Below are 19,277 nucleotides of genomic sequence, written 5' to 3'. Positions count from 1 at the left end.
AAAGGTAAAAAAAAGAACAAAAACAGGAAGAAGTGGGTGGAAGGAAATGGGAAGAAAAGTTAGAAAAACGCTGGCAGAGGAGTGCTGGATGGTACCAACCCATTCTGGGTATATGATAGCCTTGACATTGGTAGCATCTAGTAAAATGCAAATGTTTCCCTCTGTCAGAGCTCTCAAATACTTCTCACGTATATTCGATAGGAGACATACTCATCATATAGGTTACTCATAACTTGTGGAGCGCAAGTCACCCCATGGATACTGAGAAGGCTATTTTGCGTTTGGTGCAAACGTTGCATCCCGTATTCCAGATACCGGCTCCCTCCAACTCCGGCAATAACAGTTCTTGCTTACGGGCTTCAAACACATTTCGGATTTGAAAATGGCTACTGCGGAAAAAGATCCCAAGTCCAAGGTCAGGAATGTCAATAACACCCGGTTTCGAGCAATCACTGACTTCATTATAGCCCAGCAGCCTGCGGTCTATCATAGCGGGCTCTTCCGCGGGAGCGGTTGAGATTGGCAAGTTCACTGTCGCTAGAATCGCCCTTTACTTGAAGATACCCCTGCTGACTCCATAGCAGCGATAACTTATCCAGCGGAGTGTAAGATTATCTCATCTTTTATGACATGTCAGGCTAATCAAATTGTGCAGTCGCAAAGACACGATCGCAGCTCAATCGCAGGCTACCCGATGCCAAAAAGCTCCCATGGCCACCATTTGGAAAACAATGGTATGCCGGATGCACGACTTTGATCATAGGAAATTCTCTTAAGGCTGGCATACGTAAGTTCTATCGAGTGGTGCTGCACTACCATTGTCCAAACTTTTTGATAGAGACTCACGCTAGAATATCCTTAAGGCTTCGTTGCCTTCGACACCTTCAAATCTCTACTTCAGGATGAAAATGGCAATATATCCGGACCAAGGACTGTGATTGCCGGTTTCGGAGCCGGATTCACGGAGTCCCTATTAGCAGTGACTCCGTTCGAAAGCATCAAGACGCAATTGTTCGTTGTCACCTCACTTGAATACCCTAGCCCAACCCTCCAGATATTCGGGTCACAAACTGTGATCATGGTGCGCCGTGCAACTGACATACGAGAAACAGAATCGACGATAGAAAATCCGCAAATCCTCGTATGCGTGGATTCCTGCACGGCAGTAAGATCATCTTTCAGGAAAGAGGCCTTCGGGGCTTTTTTCAAGGCTTCGTTCCTACAACAGCGAGACAGGCGGCCAACTCGGCGACCAGATTCTCAAGCTACACAATGTTGAAACAATTGGCTCAGGGCTACGTCGCACCCGGCGAGAAGCTAGGAACTGCCAGTACATTCGCTCTTGGTGGGATAGCGGGCCTCATTACAGTGTACGCAAGCCATCGTACCCGGTGGACAACCTTATGAGCTGTGTCCATCACTATTCGATATGCTAATATTGCTTCCACGCAGCTATGTTACGCAGCCTCTTGACACCGTCAAAACCAGGTGAGCCTTTGAGAACTTGAAATTTGCGCCTATAGATTGGTATTGACCCTCAGCAGAATGCAATCGCTCGAAGCCAGTAAAAATTACAGAAACAGCTTCGTTTGCGCCGCGCGAATTTTCAAAGACGAAGGCTTGCTTACTTTCTGGTCGGGGGCTGTGCCACGTCTAGCAAGATTGATCATGAGTGGAGGAATAGTGTTCACAATGTTCGTTGGGATAAGTCATCCTCGTCCACACTTTCGGGTGCTAATTGATCACAACAGGTATGAGAAGACAATGGAGGCTCTCGACTCTATCGATCCTGAGAGGAAATACATATGACGCCGAAACTCTATATAAGTAGTTGATGCTTTAATTGTATATATGTCGACGCGAAGTCATCGGGATCAAGGTTGGCAGACGGGAGTGAACTTTCTTTCACCACACCGATGGCCAATACCTACCAGTTAGTTGAGGATGATCGTGCAGGCTAATATCAATTTCGGCGCTAATGTGAAGGGCAACTTTACTCCCCGACGGCATTTATCGAATCTTCTGCAGATATGGCTGCTATCTCCCGATCAGCCAGCCAGGTTCTGACACTATCCATTATAGTCTCAAGACTTTCGCCACCATCAAGAACATTGTCCAGATTGTGCACTGTAATGCCGCTACGGTGGTCAGTGCAACGACTCTGTCCATAATTGTATGTGCGGATTTTGTCACCACGACCCATTCGAGCAACGCCTCCAAGAACACCTCTTCTCAGCTCAACGAGTTCCTGCTCACGAGCTTCTTGTCTAGCCTCGGCCAATTTTGCTCGTAGCACTTGCCATGCCTTTTTCCGGTTCGCGTGCTGAGACCGGGAATCCTGCATTGAAACGACAATTCCAGTGGGTATATGAGTCAACCGGATAGCTGACTCTGTCTTGTTTACATGCTGACCTCCGGCTCCGCTCGCGCGCATCTTCTCGGTGCGGACTTCCTGGGGATCAACATAGTAATCACTGTTTGGGTCGTCGAAATTTAAGGCATTGTCCATACCGGCCCCTGCCTCAGGGAAGTTGGGAAGAACCATCACGCTGACCGCGCTTGTATGGGTACGACCCTTGGTCTCCGTGGCCGGCACTCTCTGCACCCTGTGGACCCCAGACTCAGTTCTCAAAAGATCATACGCTCCGTTTGCGTCGATCTCTACGACTGCTTCGCTCAGGCGATCATCTGTAGGCCCGTCTTGCACGTCGAGCTTGATCACATTGGACCGCAGGCCACGTCGAGTACAAAATGCAGTGTACATCCTCAAAAGCTCGAAAGCAAAAAGCCCAGCTTCGTCTCCACCTGCGCCGGGGCGGATTTCGAGTAGGCAGGGAAGATCTGCAAAGGGGTGGCGAGGAACAAGGGAGTTTTTCAGGGTCTTCGATATGGCTGGCAAAGTACGGTCGCTACTTTTTAAGTCTTCGAGAGCAAGAGATCTTAGCTCGTCGTCGGTCTCTGGATCATCGATCAAGGATCTGAGTTCCGATAGGGACTGAGATCAGAATAATCATGTTAGTCAAGATTCACGAGAAGAAGCCAAATCTTTCATTTTTCGACTTGCCTCGTGCGCTCGATCCCATTTCTGCAAGGCTTGCGCAATTGATGCAAGTTCGCCCACTCGCTTCGCAATCTTTGCGTCAAATGAGTCTGTCAATTGGGCGGAAAGCCTAGTATGTTCAGCAGCCAAGGAGCGAGCCCTGGTTAGTAATGCCGGTGAGAGATGAGAACCTGACGAAAAGATTAGCCCATATGCATGCGGAAGACCCTTCGCTTTACGTAGCAGTCAAAGTATCCCTACTCGTGTTCAAGTTCCGCGGTTGTGAGATGGCCCTATGGCTCATTGTGGTTCGAGCATTTCGGGCAAGACATCGAGAGCATATCCATGAGAAGCCAATCATTGATAGTTGAATATGAGAAAAAGCGGTATGGAAGAAAGAGACCAATCTCAATGCTTTGCGCGCGTTCTGAAGTGCGGGCTAGGTGATGGAACTATGGCTGATTAAATTGGCTCGATTGAACACCTGCTTTTGAAGACCAGTTAGTAAGTGCCTTTTCAATCACATTGCTTCTGAGCTGCAACCCTTATACGCTGATTAAGTACGGAACTCCGGCCTTCAAATTTGCAGATTTCTGGATGTGTATTTGCAGGACTTGATATACTTATCCATCCGCCGGGGTTTGTCACGTGAATATAATACAGTAATCTGTAATGGGTCTGTAAAGGCCAGACTGGAAGTTAAGCATATTTAGATGATAGAATATCTACGAAACTTTGTCGAATTTATAAATAAAGAATGCATCACTATGTAACTCGCCTAGCGACCTCTTTCAAGGTCCTGTTGCTGTGTTACCATCCTTCAGATTTTCCATAGTTCAAGCCATCTACCTGACTTATTCAAAGAACGCACCTTGAAGCAGGTTAAGTGCTGCTGAGGAGTGAATTCTATTATGCACTGTCTGTCTGAGACTTGTGTGATACCATAGGTCTCAACGATATCTTATGGGCTGAACTGTCAACATGCTCATAACTTTCGAGTCCTTCACAGTTTTCCTGGCCTGTTTTTCAGTTGCTTGTGGCCTCCAGTCTGCGGAGATACCCCCTGATACTCCTTTGTCGTCTCTGGTCGCTTCGGCAAAAGCCCATCTTGCTAGCGGTTCTGCACGCGATGCTCTGCTCTACTTCGATGCGGCTGTCTCACGAGATCCTAGCAATTATCTCACAATCTTTCAGCGAGGTGCTGCTTATCTTTCTCTTGGACGAAATGCGCAAGCGTTAGACGATTTTGACCGTGTCCTCCAGCTCAAACCGGACTTTGAGAGCGCACTCCTTCAACGAGCTCGCCTCAGGGCCAAGACTGCTGACTGGGACGGTGCACTGCATGACTTTGAAAGAGCTGGCAAGAAGCTTTCGGAAGAGTATAGAGAAACCCAAGAGGCACGCGATGCCGCCTTCCAAGCATTCGACGCAGAGAAACGGGGTGCGTGGGACGATTGTATAGGTCGAGCCAATACAGCGATTCTCAAGGCGAGCACATCACTGAGTTTACGGCAAACTCGGGCACGTTGTCGCTTCGAGAAGGGTGAAGTGGAAGAAGGTATCAGCGACCTTGTTCATGTCCTGCAACTCTCTCCGGGCTTGATCGAACCTCATTTGCAAATATCGGCAATGTCATTCTATGCCCTAGGCGACAGTGAACGGGGTATATCGCAAATTCGCAAATGTTTGCATTCGGACCCAGATTCGAAAGCATGTGCTCAGCTTTACAAAAAAGAAAGGCAGCTAATGAAGAGGCTGGAGAAATTACAAAAAGCGATGGATTCACGAAAATTCAACAACGCTATCAACCTACTTGTAGGTGTAGGGGAGGAGAAGGGTTTGCTTGATGAGGTTAAGGACGACTTCGAGAGTGCGAAAGACGCTGGCCACATCCATCCTGCAGCCCCGAGCAATTTACACTTATCCTTAGTTGAACGGACGTGCGAAGCCTACCGTGAGGTCAGTGATTTCAGAAAATAATTCTTCCTATCTGCCGCAGCTGACTGGAGGTGCTTGATTACAGGTTGGTATGCTCAAACGGGCTGCTCCTTACTGCACCGAAATTCTCCGGCTGAAGCCACATTCATTGGCTGCCCTTCTATTCAATGGTCAGATGGCGCTTGACGAGGAGCGTTTCGAGGACGCTATTCGCACCCTCAACGAAGCCAGAGAACATCACCCGGGATCTCAGGAAGTCCAGACGCTTATGCAGAAGGCACATGTGTTATTGAAACGCTCCAAGCATAAGGACTACTACAAAGTTCTCGGCGTCAGTCGAGACTCAGATGAGCGCACAATCAAAAGAGCTTATCGGCAGTTGACAAAGCAGCATCACCCTGACAAAGCCGTCTCCCAGGGCGTCTCAAAGGAGGAAGCTGAGAAGAAGATGGCCGCTATAAACGAGGCATACGAAGTTTTGTCTGACCCCGAACTTAGAGCACGGTATGACAACGGCGACGACCCCAACGACCCCGAGTCTCAGAGGGGAAATCCCTTCCAGGGAAACCCCTTTGGTGCCGCCGGCGGCCAGCAATTCTTCTTCCAGCAAGGCGCGCCACATTTCAAATTCTCGGGTCAAGGATTCAACTTTCCCCGAGGCTTTCCTTTCCGTTAGCATCTTTCGTATACGACTGATCCTGCAGCTCATCCTACAGTCTACCTTATTCCCACATCTCTGCACTTTCGCGTTGCCCGAAAGGCACGCTACCATTTTCTCGCCTATTGGATTATGATCAATCCCGCCTCCCTTTCCATTTGGAACAGCAAAGTGTACGTTCTCGGTCAGATATAAGTGTAATACGACATTCAATTCTCCTTGTGAATCTGCATTCTGTCTGCTCCACCTCTTCCCTCTCTCGTTTATTATTTTTCTTTTTCTCCCTTTCGTAACAGGAGTTTTAGATTATCACTAGATAAGTGAATGGACACATCAGGGGAGGGGTTGGGCTGATCACTTCGGCGCATCTGTCAATGGTACATAGCTAACCTGGAAAACCTTCTCCTTGTGAACAGAGCCATCCTCTTTCTTGTCAACAACCCATATGTACTGTCCACCACCGAGTCCAAAGCTACTTAGGGTGCCATAACCATTTTCCACGTCAACGGGTATGAACAAGCGTCCTGGGGCACGTAACTGCTCAATGAGAACTGGGTGTAGCTTGTCTGCCGCTGCGCCCACATGGATTGCATCGTATGGGGCCCCTTCCCTCCAGCCCAGACGACCATCGGCGGTGATAAATTTCACCTTTCCGGAATCTAGGAGAGCGCGGCCTTGCTCTGACTTACTCATGTTCGCCCGGGCCAGGTCAACGAGTTCCGGGATATGGTCCACTCCGATAACCTGACCACTGGCACCATTGGTAGACCCGTCTGTAACAAGATTGGCGAGAACATGTGTCAAATACCCAGATCCTGAGCCGATATCCAATACCCGGGATCCCGGCTTGAGGAAGTCAACTAAGTATTCGCAAGCATGGACATGCATATGTGGCGCCGAAATCGTCGCTCCATGTCCGATAGGCTGTGGCGAGTCGGAGTATGGCCGCGAGGGCGCGTAATGGGCGCGATCAACCTTGCAATTTCAGTGTCAGAATCTCGGGTAGTGAACGATTTTATTCTTGAGCTACTGGAGTGAAGGATTCTGGGTGGTGGCAGCGGTAGAAGCAAAGTGATGCTCACGCCCATCATAGCTTTTTTCACCCGATCACTTTTAATCAGTCCTTCCCTGGAGAGGTTCTCGATCAATTCAGTATTTGTGGTGCCGGAACAGTACCAAGCCATTGATGACTGCTTCCTTGTAAATTTCCTCAGCAGTGTGGTTGTCTTTATGTGCCTTTTCAGCATTCAGAAATCGCCTGTTGGATTTGAGAGAATATCCCACTCGAACAACACGTATGATGTTAAAAGTGATGGATAGAATGGGCGCCTTGGGAAGCAGTCACCTGCCGCGGGAGATTCCCATTATTATGTCAATATTACGGAGTACCTCATGTGCAGATGTCATCGGAGCACCATTGCATTAGTGGAAAGGCTCTTGTCGGAGTGCGGTAATCTCACTCATGCGTCATATCATATGATCATGATAAGTAGGTACAGTTACATGTACTCTTTTGGTTGCTTTTTATTGTCCATTGCCTCAATGGGCTTACTGGCTTTTCCAGCCTATGGGGTCCCTAAAGCACCTATGTGTGATGAATCTTGATCTACATTATCGACGGCTAGTTGTTGTTGTTTCTGGGCTTTCCCTTTCTGTATACCTGGAGATACCTGGAGACACGATATCGGCTTTCCCTCTGAATTAAGTGATATATGCTTCTATGTACTCTATATACTAAGGTGTAGCTTCACTCAGTAGTCAACCTCGAATCAATTCATATGCTATGTACAGGGTGCGTGGCAGTAACCAACGTTTGGACATATGACCCACTCCATATCCAGTTGTATATATATATAAAAGCACGGATGATAATATTGTTCCGGACAAGCAGCAGTTTTCTATCCATCATTCATACCATTAAATTTACAAGCAAAGTCCATCTAACAAACCATACGCGAGACAGAATCCTAATCACAACTATAATCGGTACTTATTGTGTTTGCAACGCGAATACTCCCTATGGGCTTAATTAGTTAACTCTCATGGTCACATGGATGGTGTATAACTTTGTTCTCACATCCATCAGAGTAAACATCACACCTCGAGCAATCAAGCCCTCAAAGTGAATCAGCTCACCAAGTCAGGAAGGACCAGATGAAAGACCACAAGGTAGATACAGACACTCAGGTCGAGGTTGATACAATTATACTTGATTATCTGCTGTGCACTGTCATCAACACGTTCCTCTGCACACAAGAAAGAGAGAAGGGATGGCACTGCAAGGATCAGAATACCACTTGGTTGATCCAAACAGTCAATAGTATGTTGGAATCAAGCACCGTCGTAAGCACTAAAGGCTGTGCTGACTATGGACACGATCTCGTCGTTTATCGCTCCCACAGCCCTGGCACCGATGCTGATACATACCGAGACAATCACGCGGGACATGCGCATCAAGCTTCAGCTTCTCGAATTCATCACTACATGCAACCAGAAACAATATCATAGCGCTGCAGCGAACAATCAATCACTACGGCATGGATTCGGAGAGCAGAAGGAAGGATTTACGGTCTCGACCGAACCTCAAGTCTACCCATCACACTCGAAATCCGAGGCCCAGAGACCACACATTGGTACGAACAAGGACTGTACCCAACCAAGACTGGACATCCCACCTGCCATCGCCTATGCATTCATCTCCCTGTGCATCGTCGCAAATGACCATCTGTCCGACAACTGGGCCGATATTGCAGCCCAGCTCATGCTAAAAGCTGCGTATGAGAATCATGGGAGTACAATGCCCGACAAATTTTATGAATTGATAGCCCAAGCACCAGAGGCGCTTAAAAAAAAGCCTGACTGGCAACGAGTGGCTGATAAATATGAAACTTACCTACAGCCACCGCTCGGGGTTCTCCCGTCCAGGGATCTGGAAACCCCACTGAAACGCCTGCCTACGCATCAACTCGGAACCATCATCATCGAGTTTTTGTTTGATCTCATGAGGTGCCTGAACCCTCCGGTTTTGTTACAGCTCGAGAGAGGGAAGCTCTATGGACTGAGCCGAGCGGAAACACAGGGGCTGAAAACCAAGGTTGGACTGCGATGATAATACGTCTGCCTTAAAGAATACAACCAACATACGTTTCTCACTTTGAGCGCATGGACTACTATTCGTAACTTATGCCGATAGCCAAACAAGGGTCTCGGCAGCGATCCGGACGAAGTGTATTGCGAATGCCAAGGCCAATAAGATAGTATTTTACAAAAAAGAGGAGCAGTAGATACCCTTAGACGAACTTAAAGGCCACTAGCCTAGCAACATCCGACGAGGATCTTCAATGTATTCCTTGACCTGAAGGAATCATAATCAGCGGAATGTGTCAAATAACGAACAAAAAATCAACGAACCTTGATAAGGAAAGTGACCGCCTCCCGTCCATCCAAAAGTCGATGATCATAGGTCAGGGCAAGGTACATCATCTGGAAACGTTAGCGCCCGACATCAAGTTGGGGCATTATGGCAATGCGTACCGGACGAATTTCCACTTTACCGTTCACGACTGCTGGCCGGTCCTTGATTGCGTGGAGTCCAAGAACAGCTTTAAAAAGTCAGAATTCGGTTCAAAAATAACGAGGGAGAGGGCACAGACCAGTCTGGGGCAAGTTGATGATCGGAGTGCCCATCAAAGAGCCGAAAACACCACCCTAAAACAATGTCAACGATCTTGTCACTTCATGAATCATGCTGCTTACATTGCTAATGGTGAAAGTGCCACCAGCCATATCCTCGATTGTCAACTTGTTGTCCCGTGCCTAAAGGATGTCAGTGACAAAAGATGCAAGCCAGTCGCATGATGCCACTGACCTTTTTGCCAAGGTCTGCTATGGCCTTTTCAATTCCGACGAGATCCATGGTTTCAGCGTTACGGACGACAGGTGTCACAAGGCCCTTCTCAGTAGCAACGGCCACGCTGATGTCAACGTAGTCGCGGTAAACAATGGTATCACCACCATTGGGGCCCTCGATCGATGCGTTAACGGCGGGGACATCTTTCATAGCTAGGACACAGGCACGAGAAAAAGCGCTCATGAAGCCAAGCTTGACACCAGTTTTCTTCAGTACATCGTCTTTGTAGAGTTTCCGAAATTCCATGAGGGATGACATGTCAACCTCGTTGAAGGTAGTGAGCGATGCAGCGGTATTCTGGGACTGCTTCAGGCGCTCGGCTATTCTCAGCCTCATTCTATTCATTTTCACCTATTATCCCCAAGAAGTAACAGAAGAGCCGCGAGTTAGCGAGTGTCAGAGAGACAACATAGATGTTAAAGGAACTGTAAACGCACCCTACGTTCCTCACGACCTTCGAAGCTCGGTTTAACGTCAGAAGGAGGCTCTGACTTAGGAGCAGGAGGCTGAGGTTTGGAAGTAGGAGCCTGTTCAGGCCGAGGCGATGGAGGTTTGGGGGCCTCTGATGGCTGCGGCTTGTTGGCCTCTGCAGGAGGCTGCTTCTCGACATCGGCGGGCTCCTTCGGCTTTTCAGTAGCTGTCTCCTCTTTTGGTCCAGGAGCGCCACCTAATTCCAGTTTGACCAAATCCTGGCCAACCGTCACAGTGTCTTCTTCGTTGACGAGGAGCTCCTTAATAGTCCCAGACTCAGGCGCATTGACCGACACGTCGATCTGCAATGGGTTGGCAAAACTTTCAAGCAATGTGGACGGTATGTGACATTCGCTGCAACCCTACCTTGTCTGTCTCAATTGTAGCGATTTCTTCGTCCCGCTCAACGTAATCGCCCACCTCTGCCTAATGGTAAGTGAAAGATTTGCAAACTGGGAAAGAGACGTACGCTTCGAAAATTGCTTCAATGTACCCTCGGTGATCGATTCTGCCATCTGAGGGACCTTCACTATGGTATCAGCTGCAGCGAGATCAGCGAAGAACGTCATAAGTAAAGCAAATTGCGATACCGTAAGTTCTGATCTGATAGCCTCCGAGACGGGCGAGACTGCTCCGGGGTATATTGGCTCTGTGGAATGTCGACGGTCAGCCAGAGCAGATAAATGTACATGGACCTCCGATGTCCTTACCCCAAGGACGGAGCATGCAGCAAGCCCGCACCAGTCTTATGCCTTCTAAGCGCCAAAGAGGTAATACTCCTGCGAGCACTAATGCAAGGCAAGCGGGAGCATTGAGCTGTCCGAGGAATAGACCTCAGGTGTAGCTCTGAGAGACGGTGAAATGGTAACCTAGACGCCATATTTCACCCGACTTGGTTGGGTAGTAAACAGAAAGTCAAAGGAGCGAGAGAATCTGGCACGATTGTCTGATCCGAGTAGAGGGGAAACGTATGGCCCCCGAATAACCTACTGAATACCTGTTCAATACGTCTTCACTCAACTTTGCAGTGCGAAGGTACAGGATAGCAGGATAGCAGATGTGACGGAACTTTAAGTTAGCGTAGTGAGTGACCAGGGACGAAAGCTCAACCCCGGGCCGAAAGAACCGGAATTTCCCTCAGCAACGCACGCACATCATCTGCGTTCCATGCGCCCGGTGGCTGACGGAGTATTATTATTACGCTTGTTCGGCTTTCCATAAAGACCAACATGGCAGATTGGCGCACCCTATCAAATTCACTAGGTACGCATCTCAAGAGAAACTCCCCTGTAGTGAGTGGACAGGATTGCGAACAATCACTAGAAATTTACAAATTTGTTCTTCATCTAGCGTTCTCTCTCTGCAGTCGGTGTGTCAGGTCTCAGGGTCTTCTTCCCCTACGACTTTGACAGAGAGAAATCATGTCTGCTAACGCCGTTCCGTAAGTTGCTCTCAGAAAGAAGAGTAGGCTGCGTTGCTAATCTCAACTTCGCTTTTCAGGTCACTTTACCGACGGAGTCTCAAGCTTGCCCTTGACTGGGCAGTTCACAGACACGTATGGAGAGGACAAGCTGTGTATATTCGGTCCCTGTTTGAGGCAAATAAGGACGTCCGTGATCCTCGTCAACAAAGAGTAAAACTCCCTCTGGCCCCAGCAACCGTCTGGCCGTTGCACAACCCCAAGTCATCAGCTTATACAAACAAATATGGCAGGTGCTACTCCGCGAAACCGAGAAATTACTCGAAACTTGGAAACACCCTGACCCGTACCGCGCACCTACTGCCCCTGGTGGTAAGTCTGATAAGTTAGAAAAAGGGCTGCATCATGCGCAATTGACTGATAATGTCTTCCAGGCAGTAAATATGAGAGAAACCTTCCTGCTCCGCAGTTACCTTGTATGTCACACCATTTGATCTGTCGATTTTGCCTCGATTGACATACGTCTTAGATGCTTCTCAACATGCAGATGCCCACTAAGCTTGGACGGCGTACCAGGTCCATATATTTGCGTCATTTAGACGAGATTACAATGGGTTCCCTACTCGAATATAGACGTGGTGTTTTATTAACATACCTCGGAACTTGTACCCTGGATGTTGCCTTGAACAATTGTGGGAAAGCGCAGAAATGCCTGAGTGGCGGATTGTAATAACTAAGGAAGCTGCAGACATTCAAGTCTTCTTGGCGTCAGATCTACTGAGATTCCCGTCGTCTCCGAAAGACAAATTTCATTAAGAAAGCTGTCGGTATCATTCAATGCCCGTAAGCATAATGTACAACCATAAATCAAAGCATGAAAAACAGAGCCATAATTGTGCCCAGTCCAGAACCCCGTTATCACATCATGAGAAACCAAAGCACGCCGATTGAGAAAACCCGAACAGGAAAGAAAGAAAAATAGGACAATTAAAGCTCCTGGCTAGGACCCTTTCCACTCTTGGGAGTCTTCTTGGGTAGAAGGTCTGAAAATTGGTTAGAAAATATAGCCAAGACGGAACCCAAGTGCAAAACTTACTTTGGTGGATGTTGGGCAAGACACCACCCTGCGCAATCGTAACGTGGCCAAGCAACTTGTTCAATTCCTCATCATTGCGAATGGCAAGCTGGAGATGGCGAGGAATGATACGAGTCTTCTTGTTGTCACGGGCAGCGTTGCCAGCCAACTCCAGGATTTCAGCAGCGAGATATTCGAGAACGGCGGCCAAGTAGACCGGAGCACCTATACAAAGGTATTATGGTCAGAACCGCAAGAAGACAATGACCTAAATCGGGTAAAAGACGTACCAGCACCGACACGCTGAGCGTAGTTACCCTTGCGCAGCAGACGGTGAACACGACCGACAGGGAAGGCAAGTCCAGCCTTCGAAGAACGCCTAAATTCGAATGTCAGCATGGTTCGAAGGTTCGTGGGAAACAGGGTTGTCTTACGACTGCGCGTTCTTGCTGCCGCTGGCTTTGCCTCCGGATTTGCCTCCAGTCATTTTTTCTGATTAAGTGGTCAAGGTTAAACTGTCGTAGTGGTTTTGGTAGTTGATGGTTTTCAAATTGACGCGGCGGATGTGTAGTAGATGGACAGTCGTTGAAGTAAACCAAGAGATTGGGTGGTCAGCGCGAGGAAAGCCAGGAGATTTATAATGACGCGCTCAGGGTGACGTTGGCCTACCCAAACGCCCTTCAGATCACCCTCTCGCTTAGCGGGGCTGACCAATCACCAAAAAGATCATGGTCCAGCGCTCCAATAGCTTGGCTACATCTGTGAGCTACGATCTGTGTGGCCTAGCACAGTGTTGGGGTTCCAAATCAAGTTAAGCGCTGTAATATTTCAGTGTAATAATTATTACATCCGTCTTGGCATGACTTCGCCCTAGTGTTTGTAGTACTTGAACTTATTTACCTTGCTTTAATCATACAGATCATACCAAGCCGTGACCGTATTGAAATTCTGTCTCTTTCGCGTACTTCAGATCAACTGGGGTTTCGCAGGCTGGTATAAGTAGCGCGCCTCCCTCGTCACCGCGTCTCCATCATTCTCATCTTCCTTTTCAATCCATCTGCACAACGTTCGAACGTCAAGTTTCCTCAACACAACCACAATCTACTCTTTCGAGCTCTATTTAGTTGATAACTTCTTTTGATAATCTTCTACTCACAAAAATGCCTCCCAAAGCTGCCGAGAAGAAGCCTAGCACTGGTGGCAAGGCGCCCGCTGGAAAGGCTCCCGCCGAGAAGAAGGAAGCGGGCAAGAAGACCGCCGCTGCTGCCACTGGCGACAAGAAGAAGCGTGGCAAGACCAGGAAGGAAACCTACTCCTCCTACATCTACAAGGGTAAGTAATACTACTGGTTATATGTGGTGCGGAAGCTTACCAGGGTCCAGTTCTCAAACAAGTTCATCCTGACACTGGTATTTCGACTCGTGCCATGTCTATCCTGAACTCTTTTGTCAATGGTATTTTCAAAACCTCGAAAACATTTGAACCCGATTGTATTCTAACCCATTACAGATATCTTTGAGCGCGTCGCCACGGAGGCGTCGAAGCTTGCTGCTTACAACAAGAAATCAACCATTTCGTCGAGGGAGATCCAGACTTCGTGAGTAAAGCCCTTATCCACTAGACGAATTACACTAATTCTTTTTCCAAGTGTTCGGCTCATCCTCCCTGGTGAGTTGGCGAAGCACGCCGTTTCGGAAGGCACTAAGGCTGTTACGAAGTACTCTTCTTCTGCCAAATAGGCATGTCGCTTCTTGCTTCTTTTGCCTTGTGTTTGTTTCTCGGGATTGTCATTTTTACTGCCTCCTTATCTTCATGGTTTTGAGGCGGTGGGTTACAGGGTGTTTGAGGATCTTTTAATGTGTCATGGGATGGTTTGATATTTTTCTTTTCTTTTTTCTCTCCTGATGCCCTTTTGGGTTGAATGTGTTCATGGTTCATTCGCGACGAGAATGCGGTGTAACATAACTCGGATTTTTGGGGCTGGTTGCACGATTTTCCTTCCCCTACCATAAATCGGAATCTCATTTGCTTATGCAACATATTCTTGACAGTCGCCTCGAATTGATGGGATTGGGGATAATATGAATAGCAGTTCCACATTGCTCCTTTGGTTCGGTTTCCATACTTGGCATATCACAGAGCCATCCGCTGTTTTCTTTCAATCGTCCAAGGCCTCTACCTCATCGATCGCCCCTTCACGGCCCTGAAAGACAGCAGTGTCTGATTCGCTGAGCACATGTACGATAGGTTTCCCCTGAACAGATACACCGCTCTTCCAGTGTGTCCAGTCTTCTTTGTCTTTTATAATGAAGCCGATAAGCATGCTCGGATCCATGTCTCGAATGTGGATTCTCCTGAGGCGTCGAGTATGATAGGTTTCTATCTCTTCATCGGTGTATGGTTCATCGATATTGCGCTGTGGCAACGCTGGGCGGGTTTGATGAGGGTCAAGGTAAAATAGGTGTGAGCCTTGAACACCGACGAAGTAATGTGATGCTGATGGGCGTCCACTGCAGATTTGGTCACCACTGGTCCGGAAATCTTGGATCTTTTAAGTGATAACGTACCCTGCTATTCCTACCGATTGTGGGAGTTGCAGTGTGGTCTTTACCGCGTCCCAATACACGGGTGTAATACGATCGATTCCCAGTCGCGTCCCAATTAATATCAGTGTTGGCCTGAAGGACCCTCTCTCGTCGTGGGCAGCATCCAGAAATTTATCTTCATGCACATCTGCTGTATCATCAGTCATGTAGACACCAATGTTGAGGCTTCTATGTTGAGACACAAGCGCCCTAGATTCATATGTGAGCTACGCTAATGGGCCAATGTGTATGGGACATACTGTATGCATCTGGCGGTCGCGGAGGGCCCAAACCATTCCCCGGGATGTTTGTTACAGGACTCGGCACCATGCTGGACAAATCGATGTATTGAGAAAGGTGCATCCGGGTGATCTGCAAACTGTGACAATAGCTGAGCTTCCTGATCAGTGTTGATTCCTCGACGCCAACCTGTAGGCACGTTAGCTCCCTGCGGCTTAGGTACCGGGTATATTGGTGAAAGTGATGACGTTGGTTGTTACCTCGGCCAAATAACAATATGGACATTGCGTTCGCCAGAAGGCTCTGCCCTGACCTTATCATGCAGCCCCATCCTGTGTCGGATGTAAATCCGTGTTGGTCAACGAGCTGGCTTCTCAGTCGCACGCTCAATGTCATTGCGGAGTACGCATCCTGTTGGATAGGCTTCGGTATTGGGGGAAAGTTCGACCTGTAGGTAATCCAGATCCTTGATTCGAAGTCGAGAAGGAACGGTTCAGGCCAGCCATGTTCGTCTAACTGGCTCGTCGTTGTAGCCTTTGGGACCACCTGGCTTGGTCCTTCTTCGTTTGCCAGTCGCATTGATTTGTGCGATGCTATGGACGCATGAGCCCAAGAGAGGCAACTACTTTTTCATCTGGTGTGGCTTACCGGTGTGCCTATTGTCTCTGTCCATACCATCCGTTGTATATTTGGTTCCCATACACCAGATGGGGAGTTCTGGCTGGTCGTTCCTGGGTGCAGGGTCCCAGATATACTGTATAATTCGCTTGCAGCGTTCCATGTCTACCCCATTCATTTTGAAAGGCGTCTTGTAAAGGTCTGTATATCGGTCTCTGCGGAGTGCTGATGCGCTCTGGTCGACTAGTTTGCTTTATTGATTTATATTGTTGGCATATGTTTCACGTCAATGTTGGTGTGCTGCTTGTGCACATCAGTACGTAAAAGGCTCATCCCAGTCACCTAGTGCGGTCAAAATGGGGGGGCTATGTAGTGGATAGACATACAAATGCGTATTGGTCATCTGTTGCTGCTATGATGATCTATGGTTAGCGGTGATCTCAGTAACTGTTGTCTTAATGAGGGGTTCCGTCATACAACATCAGTCACGAGACTGTTGTATACGTGCAGCACAAATATATATATAGTCTCTCTCAACTACAGTAGCGGGTGTGGTATGTTACGGCTTCAAAATCAAGACCATCTACCTGACCACGAGGACACGCAACGATAACCGCGTATAGATACAAAGCCTACGATGGTTACATAGGTAGTGATCCATAAAGTTATGCAACCCTCGAAAAGAACCCAATGACATACTTCCGTCATAGGGACGGCTGCCACCACAGATAAGGATATAAGGTAGTGATAAGCACGTCACATGCATACGACACCACATACACCGCCTTCAATGTCAACGGAAGATAGACTAGGTAAATCTTGACTCCACCAAGTCCCAACCTTTTAAGAGAACCTAGCAGACCGAGTTTTTCCAACACATAAGAACCGCTGTGGAATGCATACAGAAAAACCATAATGCTAGCGTGCTACTCAGAGTAAAAGAGGGCATCGATATTGAACCGAAGAGGGCATACCCAAAGATTCGATCTCACGACCATAATATCGTCGAAGGCAAAAAGGGTGGAAGACATGGCTCGCCACAGCAGGGCGAAAGTACGCACGAGCAACCGGAAGGCCGTGGCAAAGACACACACAGGTCCGTCACCCCACTTATAACCAAGCGACCATAACCAAATGACTTGTTGCAGCTCACAGGCATCCCCAGCTCTCCATGCAGCAAGAAGCACGAAACACCGAGGGGCGCAATATATGGCGGATGGGTAGTAACTTCCGTCATCAGGCGGTGCAGTTTGTGAGTGCAGGTCTACAAGAAAACGACGAGGAAAAGCCGGAAAGTTTGGACATGCAGCACAAGGGAATAGAAATGACCCCACCTAAACTACCCCCAGAACAATGCAACGGGGAGTCCATGCGATATCCACCCCCTACTATTATTGCACCGGATGGGGAGATTCCCAGGGATACCGAGCATATAGACCACATCACCCCCGGAGGGGATAACACCAGCGAGGATGAAATAGTGTTTACTGGACGACACCTTAAAACAAAGTACGCTCGAGGGCCATCCGACAGAAACCGATCTCCGATATCGAGGCCATCCGGGCAGCACAACTCTAGGAGCCCTGCTCGTCGAAAAGAGCATGAAATCTCCGACCTTCGCAGAGGACACGAATGTAGCCCGCAGGATAACGGTTCAACGCAGCCTTGGCTACCGCATCACAGCCACAAAAACACGATACAATCATGTCCCACACCAGAAAACGCGTCGGGTGACCTACCGCATGCCACAAAATCGACCTTGCCAAAGCGAACCGAGCGAATACAACCACGTGCCATCGATGGAATTGTTGATTTCATACCCTTAAATTCCAGACGCCCATCAACTAGGGAGCAATATTCGAGACTTCGCGAAGACGAAGAAAATGACATATTGGCCGATTACATAGCGAACATTGACGATGACTACGAGGACTACTGTCAGTGGACTGATTTGTGTCGCAGTACAAGCACGGAGTCCGACAACGGTCAAATGGACAAACCGGCATCTACACTTGTCTCCGCTGAACTGGTCGATGCCAACTGTTCCGAGCCACAACCAAACAATGGAGAGGAAATATTTCCATGCGTACGAGGCCAAATGTTGGCTGAATGTGAAGATGAGAGTGACTCTGATCTGGCTTCCAGAGGTATGCCCAGTCAACTGCATCCAAACACTTATGCTGAAGCCATCAGGATCTACTGCTAAATCGAATGCATTTGCGGTACTTTGCACCACTTCGACGGACGGGGCACATAGCTCCTTGAGCTCTTCCGAATGCAGTGACAGTGAAGCGAAGGGAATCGGCAAGCACACGGAGATCGAGACAGAGAGCAGTTGTCTGTCTCGGTCGCACCGTAACCGCAGCAAAGCAAAGGAAAATTATTTCGCCTCGGCAACCGCTTTCGCTGATGCATTGGAATCGGACCCATTTTATGGATTCGATATAATGGACTTCAACAGACCCAGCCTGCGGAACAAAGCAAAAGGGAAGCAGCGTGCCTTTGATCTGTCATTATCCGATAGCGAGCTGGAACTGCAACTAGAACGGGCATGGCGAAATGACAGAGAGAAGAAAAAGACAAGGAAACAGAAGAGAGAAGAGCTCCGTGTTGGAGGCCTACTCGGTCGGAATGCAAATGCGCCTGATCTCAGAACTAAGTATTCAAGTGGCTTCGATGTCGATGATCTGAAATCAGAAATGCGGAGTTTTTTGCTATCATCGAAAGAAAGGTACGGGTTTCCCTGCAGCCGTTATTGAAAGTTTTAAGACTAGAATGCTGAAACCCGGACTTTGTTCAGCTTGTCTCTTCCGCCCATGTCTAAACATTACAGGAAGGTTGTGCATGACATGGCAGGCGCACTGTCACTCAAATCACAGTCCCGTGGCAAAGGGTCGTCCAGATTTCCCATGCTGTACAAGACTTCCCGCACCCCAAGGCATACACAGAAAACGATTACACAGGTGGAAAGAATATTATCGAAGTCTCAATTCTCTCACCGTGGCCCCAAGGTACGGTCCCAGAACAACAAGAAACCGGCGAAGGCTTCTCGTGGTCGCCCTACATCGTCTGTTAGCTATATGGAAGGCGACGTCGTTGGTGCCTCAGCACCGGAAATTGGAGCGGAAAACAAGGGAAGAGCTATGCTCGAAAGGATGGGATGGAGTTTGGGGACACCGCTCGGTGCCATAAACAACAAAGGCATTCTGTTACCTGTTGAGCACGTCGTGAAGAATTCCAAGGCTGGCCTGGGGTAATTAGATCTGAGGACCCTACAATCCCTAGTTGCGTCTCCTATGGTTGTCTTTCTAAGGCTAAGTGG

At 48.4% G+C, this 19,277-nt stretch overlaps 10 protein-coding genes across 10 annotated transcripts; 5 read left to right on the top strand and 5 right to left on the bottom strand.

Annotated features, from left to right (window-relative positions):
• Positions 1 to 382: 382 nt before the first annotated feature.
• Positions 383 to 1,809, top strand: Asppvi_006092 (putative mitochondrial tricarboxylate transporter (Ctp); the record flags this gene model as incomplete). Its single annotated transcript, XM_043301997.1, has 8 exons — positions 383 to 512; positions 582 to 605; positions 656 to 787; positions 864 to 1,011; positions 1,113 to 1,370; positions 1,453 to 1,488; positions 1,545 to 1,694; positions 1,752 to 1,809. 8 exons carry the CDS (start codon positions 383 to 385, stop codon positions 1,807 to 1,809), a joined length of 936 nt encoding a protein of 311 aa, XP_043157932.1.
• A 184-nt stretch (positions 1,810 to 1,993) lies between these two features.
• Positions 1,994 to 3,083, bottom strand: Asppvi_006091 (putative mitochondrial translation release factor (RF-1); the record flags this gene model as incomplete). The annotated part of the gene is made up of 2 exons (XM_043301996.1): positions 1,994 to 2,978; positions 3,031 to 3,083. The coding sequence occupies 2 exons, from the start codon at positions 3,081 to 3,083 to the stop codon at positions 1,994 to 1,996; spliced, it is 1,038 nt and encodes a 345-aa protein (XP_043157931.1).
• A 938-nt stretch (positions 3,084 to 4,021) lies between these two features.
• On the top strand, positions 4,022 to 5,654 carry Asppvi_006090 (DnaJ and TPR domain protein; the record flags this gene model as incomplete). The annotated part of the gene is made up of 2 exons (XM_043301995.1): positions 4,022 to 4,999; positions 5,064 to 5,654. 2 exons carry the CDS (start codon positions 4,022 to 4,024, stop codon positions 5,652 to 5,654), a joined length of 1,569 nt encoding a protein of 522 aa, XP_043157930.1.
• Positions 5,655 to 5,990: 336 nt separating this feature from the next.
• Positions 5,991 to 6,820, bottom strand: Asppvi_006089 (protein-L-isoaspartate O-methyltransferase; the record flags this gene model as incomplete). Its single annotated transcript, XM_043301994.1, has 2 exons — positions 5,991 to 6,611; positions 6,719 to 6,820. 2 exons carry the CDS (start codon positions 6,818 to 6,820, stop codon positions 5,991 to 5,993), a joined length of 723 nt encoding a protein of 240 aa, XP_043157929.1.
• Positions 6,821 to 8,004: 1,184 nt separating this feature from the next.
• Asppvi_006088 (uncharacterized protein) lies at positions 8,005 to 8,745 on the top strand (the record flags this gene model as incomplete). Its single annotated transcript, XM_043301993.1, has 1 exon — positions 8,005 to 8,745. One exon carries the CDS (start codon positions 8,005 to 8,007, stop codon positions 8,743 to 8,745), a length of 741 nt encoding a protein of 246 aa, XP_043157928.1.
• Positions 8,746 to 8,946: 201 nt separating this feature from the next.
• Asppvi_006087 (putative dihydrolipoamide succinyltransferase) lies at positions 8,947 to 10,897 on the bottom strand (the record flags this gene model as incomplete). The annotated part of the gene is made up of 11 exons (XM_043301992.1): positions 8,947 to 8,991; positions 9,048 to 9,119; positions 9,171 to 9,238; positions 9,290 to 9,344; positions 9,393 to 9,452; positions 9,505 to 9,897; positions 9,984 to 10,319; positions 10,384 to 10,439; positions 10,487 to 10,558; positions 10,608 to 10,666; positions 10,728 to 10,897. The coding sequence occupies 11 exons, from the start codon at positions 10,895 to 10,897 to the stop codon at positions 8,947 to 8,949; spliced, it is 1,386 nt and encodes a 461-aa protein (XP_043157927.1).
• A 1,527-nt stretch (positions 10,898 to 12,424) lies between these two features.
• Asppvi_006086 (histone H2A) lies at positions 12,425 to 12,999 on the bottom strand (the record flags this gene model as incomplete). Its single annotated transcript, XM_043301991.1, has 4 exons — positions 12,425 to 12,480; positions 12,534 to 12,737; positions 12,803 to 12,891; positions 12,947 to 12,999. The coding sequence occupies 4 exons, from the start codon at positions 12,997 to 12,999 to the stop codon at positions 12,425 to 12,427; spliced, it is 402 nt and encodes a 133-aa protein (XP_043157926.1).
• A 673-nt stretch (positions 13,000 to 13,672) lies between these two features.
• On the top strand, positions 13,673 to 14,251 carry Asppvi_006085 (histone H2B family protein; the record flags this gene model as incomplete). Its single annotated transcript, XM_043301990.1, has 4 exons — positions 13,673 to 13,844; positions 13,895 to 13,966; positions 14,022 to 14,109; positions 14,161 to 14,251. 4 exons carry the CDS (start codon positions 13,673 to 13,675, stop codon positions 14,249 to 14,251), a joined length of 423 nt encoding a protein of 140 aa, XP_043157925.1.
• Positions 14,252 to 14,670: 419 nt separating this feature from the next.
• On the bottom strand, positions 14,671 to 16,133 carry Asppvi_006084 (cysteine protease ATG4; the record flags this gene model as incomplete). Its single annotated transcript, XM_043301989.1, has 5 exons — positions 14,671 to 15,022; positions 15,080 to 15,307; positions 15,358 to 15,526; positions 15,598 to 15,930; positions 15,986 to 16,133. 5 exons carry the CDS (start codon positions 16,131 to 16,133, stop codon positions 14,671 to 14,673), a joined length of 1,230 nt encoding a protein of 409 aa, XP_043157924.1.
• Positions 16,134 to 16,745: 612 nt separating this feature from the next.
• Positions 16,746 to 19,212, top strand: Asppvi_006083 (putative R3H and G-patch domain protein; the record flags this gene model as incomplete). Its single annotated transcript, XM_043301988.1, has 5 exons — positions 16,746 to 16,767; positions 16,898 to 17,051; positions 17,111 to 18,102; positions 18,149 to 18,686; positions 18,789 to 19,212. The coding sequence occupies 5 exons, from the start codon at positions 16,746 to 16,748 to the stop codon at positions 19,210 to 19,212; spliced, it is 2,130 nt and encodes a 709-aa protein (XP_043157923.1).
• Positions 19,213 to 19,277: the final 65 nt, after the last annotated feature.

This window comes from Aspergillus pseudoviridinutans (genome assembly GCF_018340605.1).
Source record: "Aspergillus pseudoviridinutans IFM 55266 DNA, scaffold_4, whole genome shotgun sequence".
NCBI classification, from domain to species: Eukaryota; Fungi; Ascomycota; class Eurotiomycetes; order Eurotiales; family Aspergillaceae; genus Aspergillus; species Aspergillus pseudoviridinutans.
Note: the sequence above shows the minus strand (reverse complement) of the source record. Positions and strands in the feature narration are given on the sequence as shown.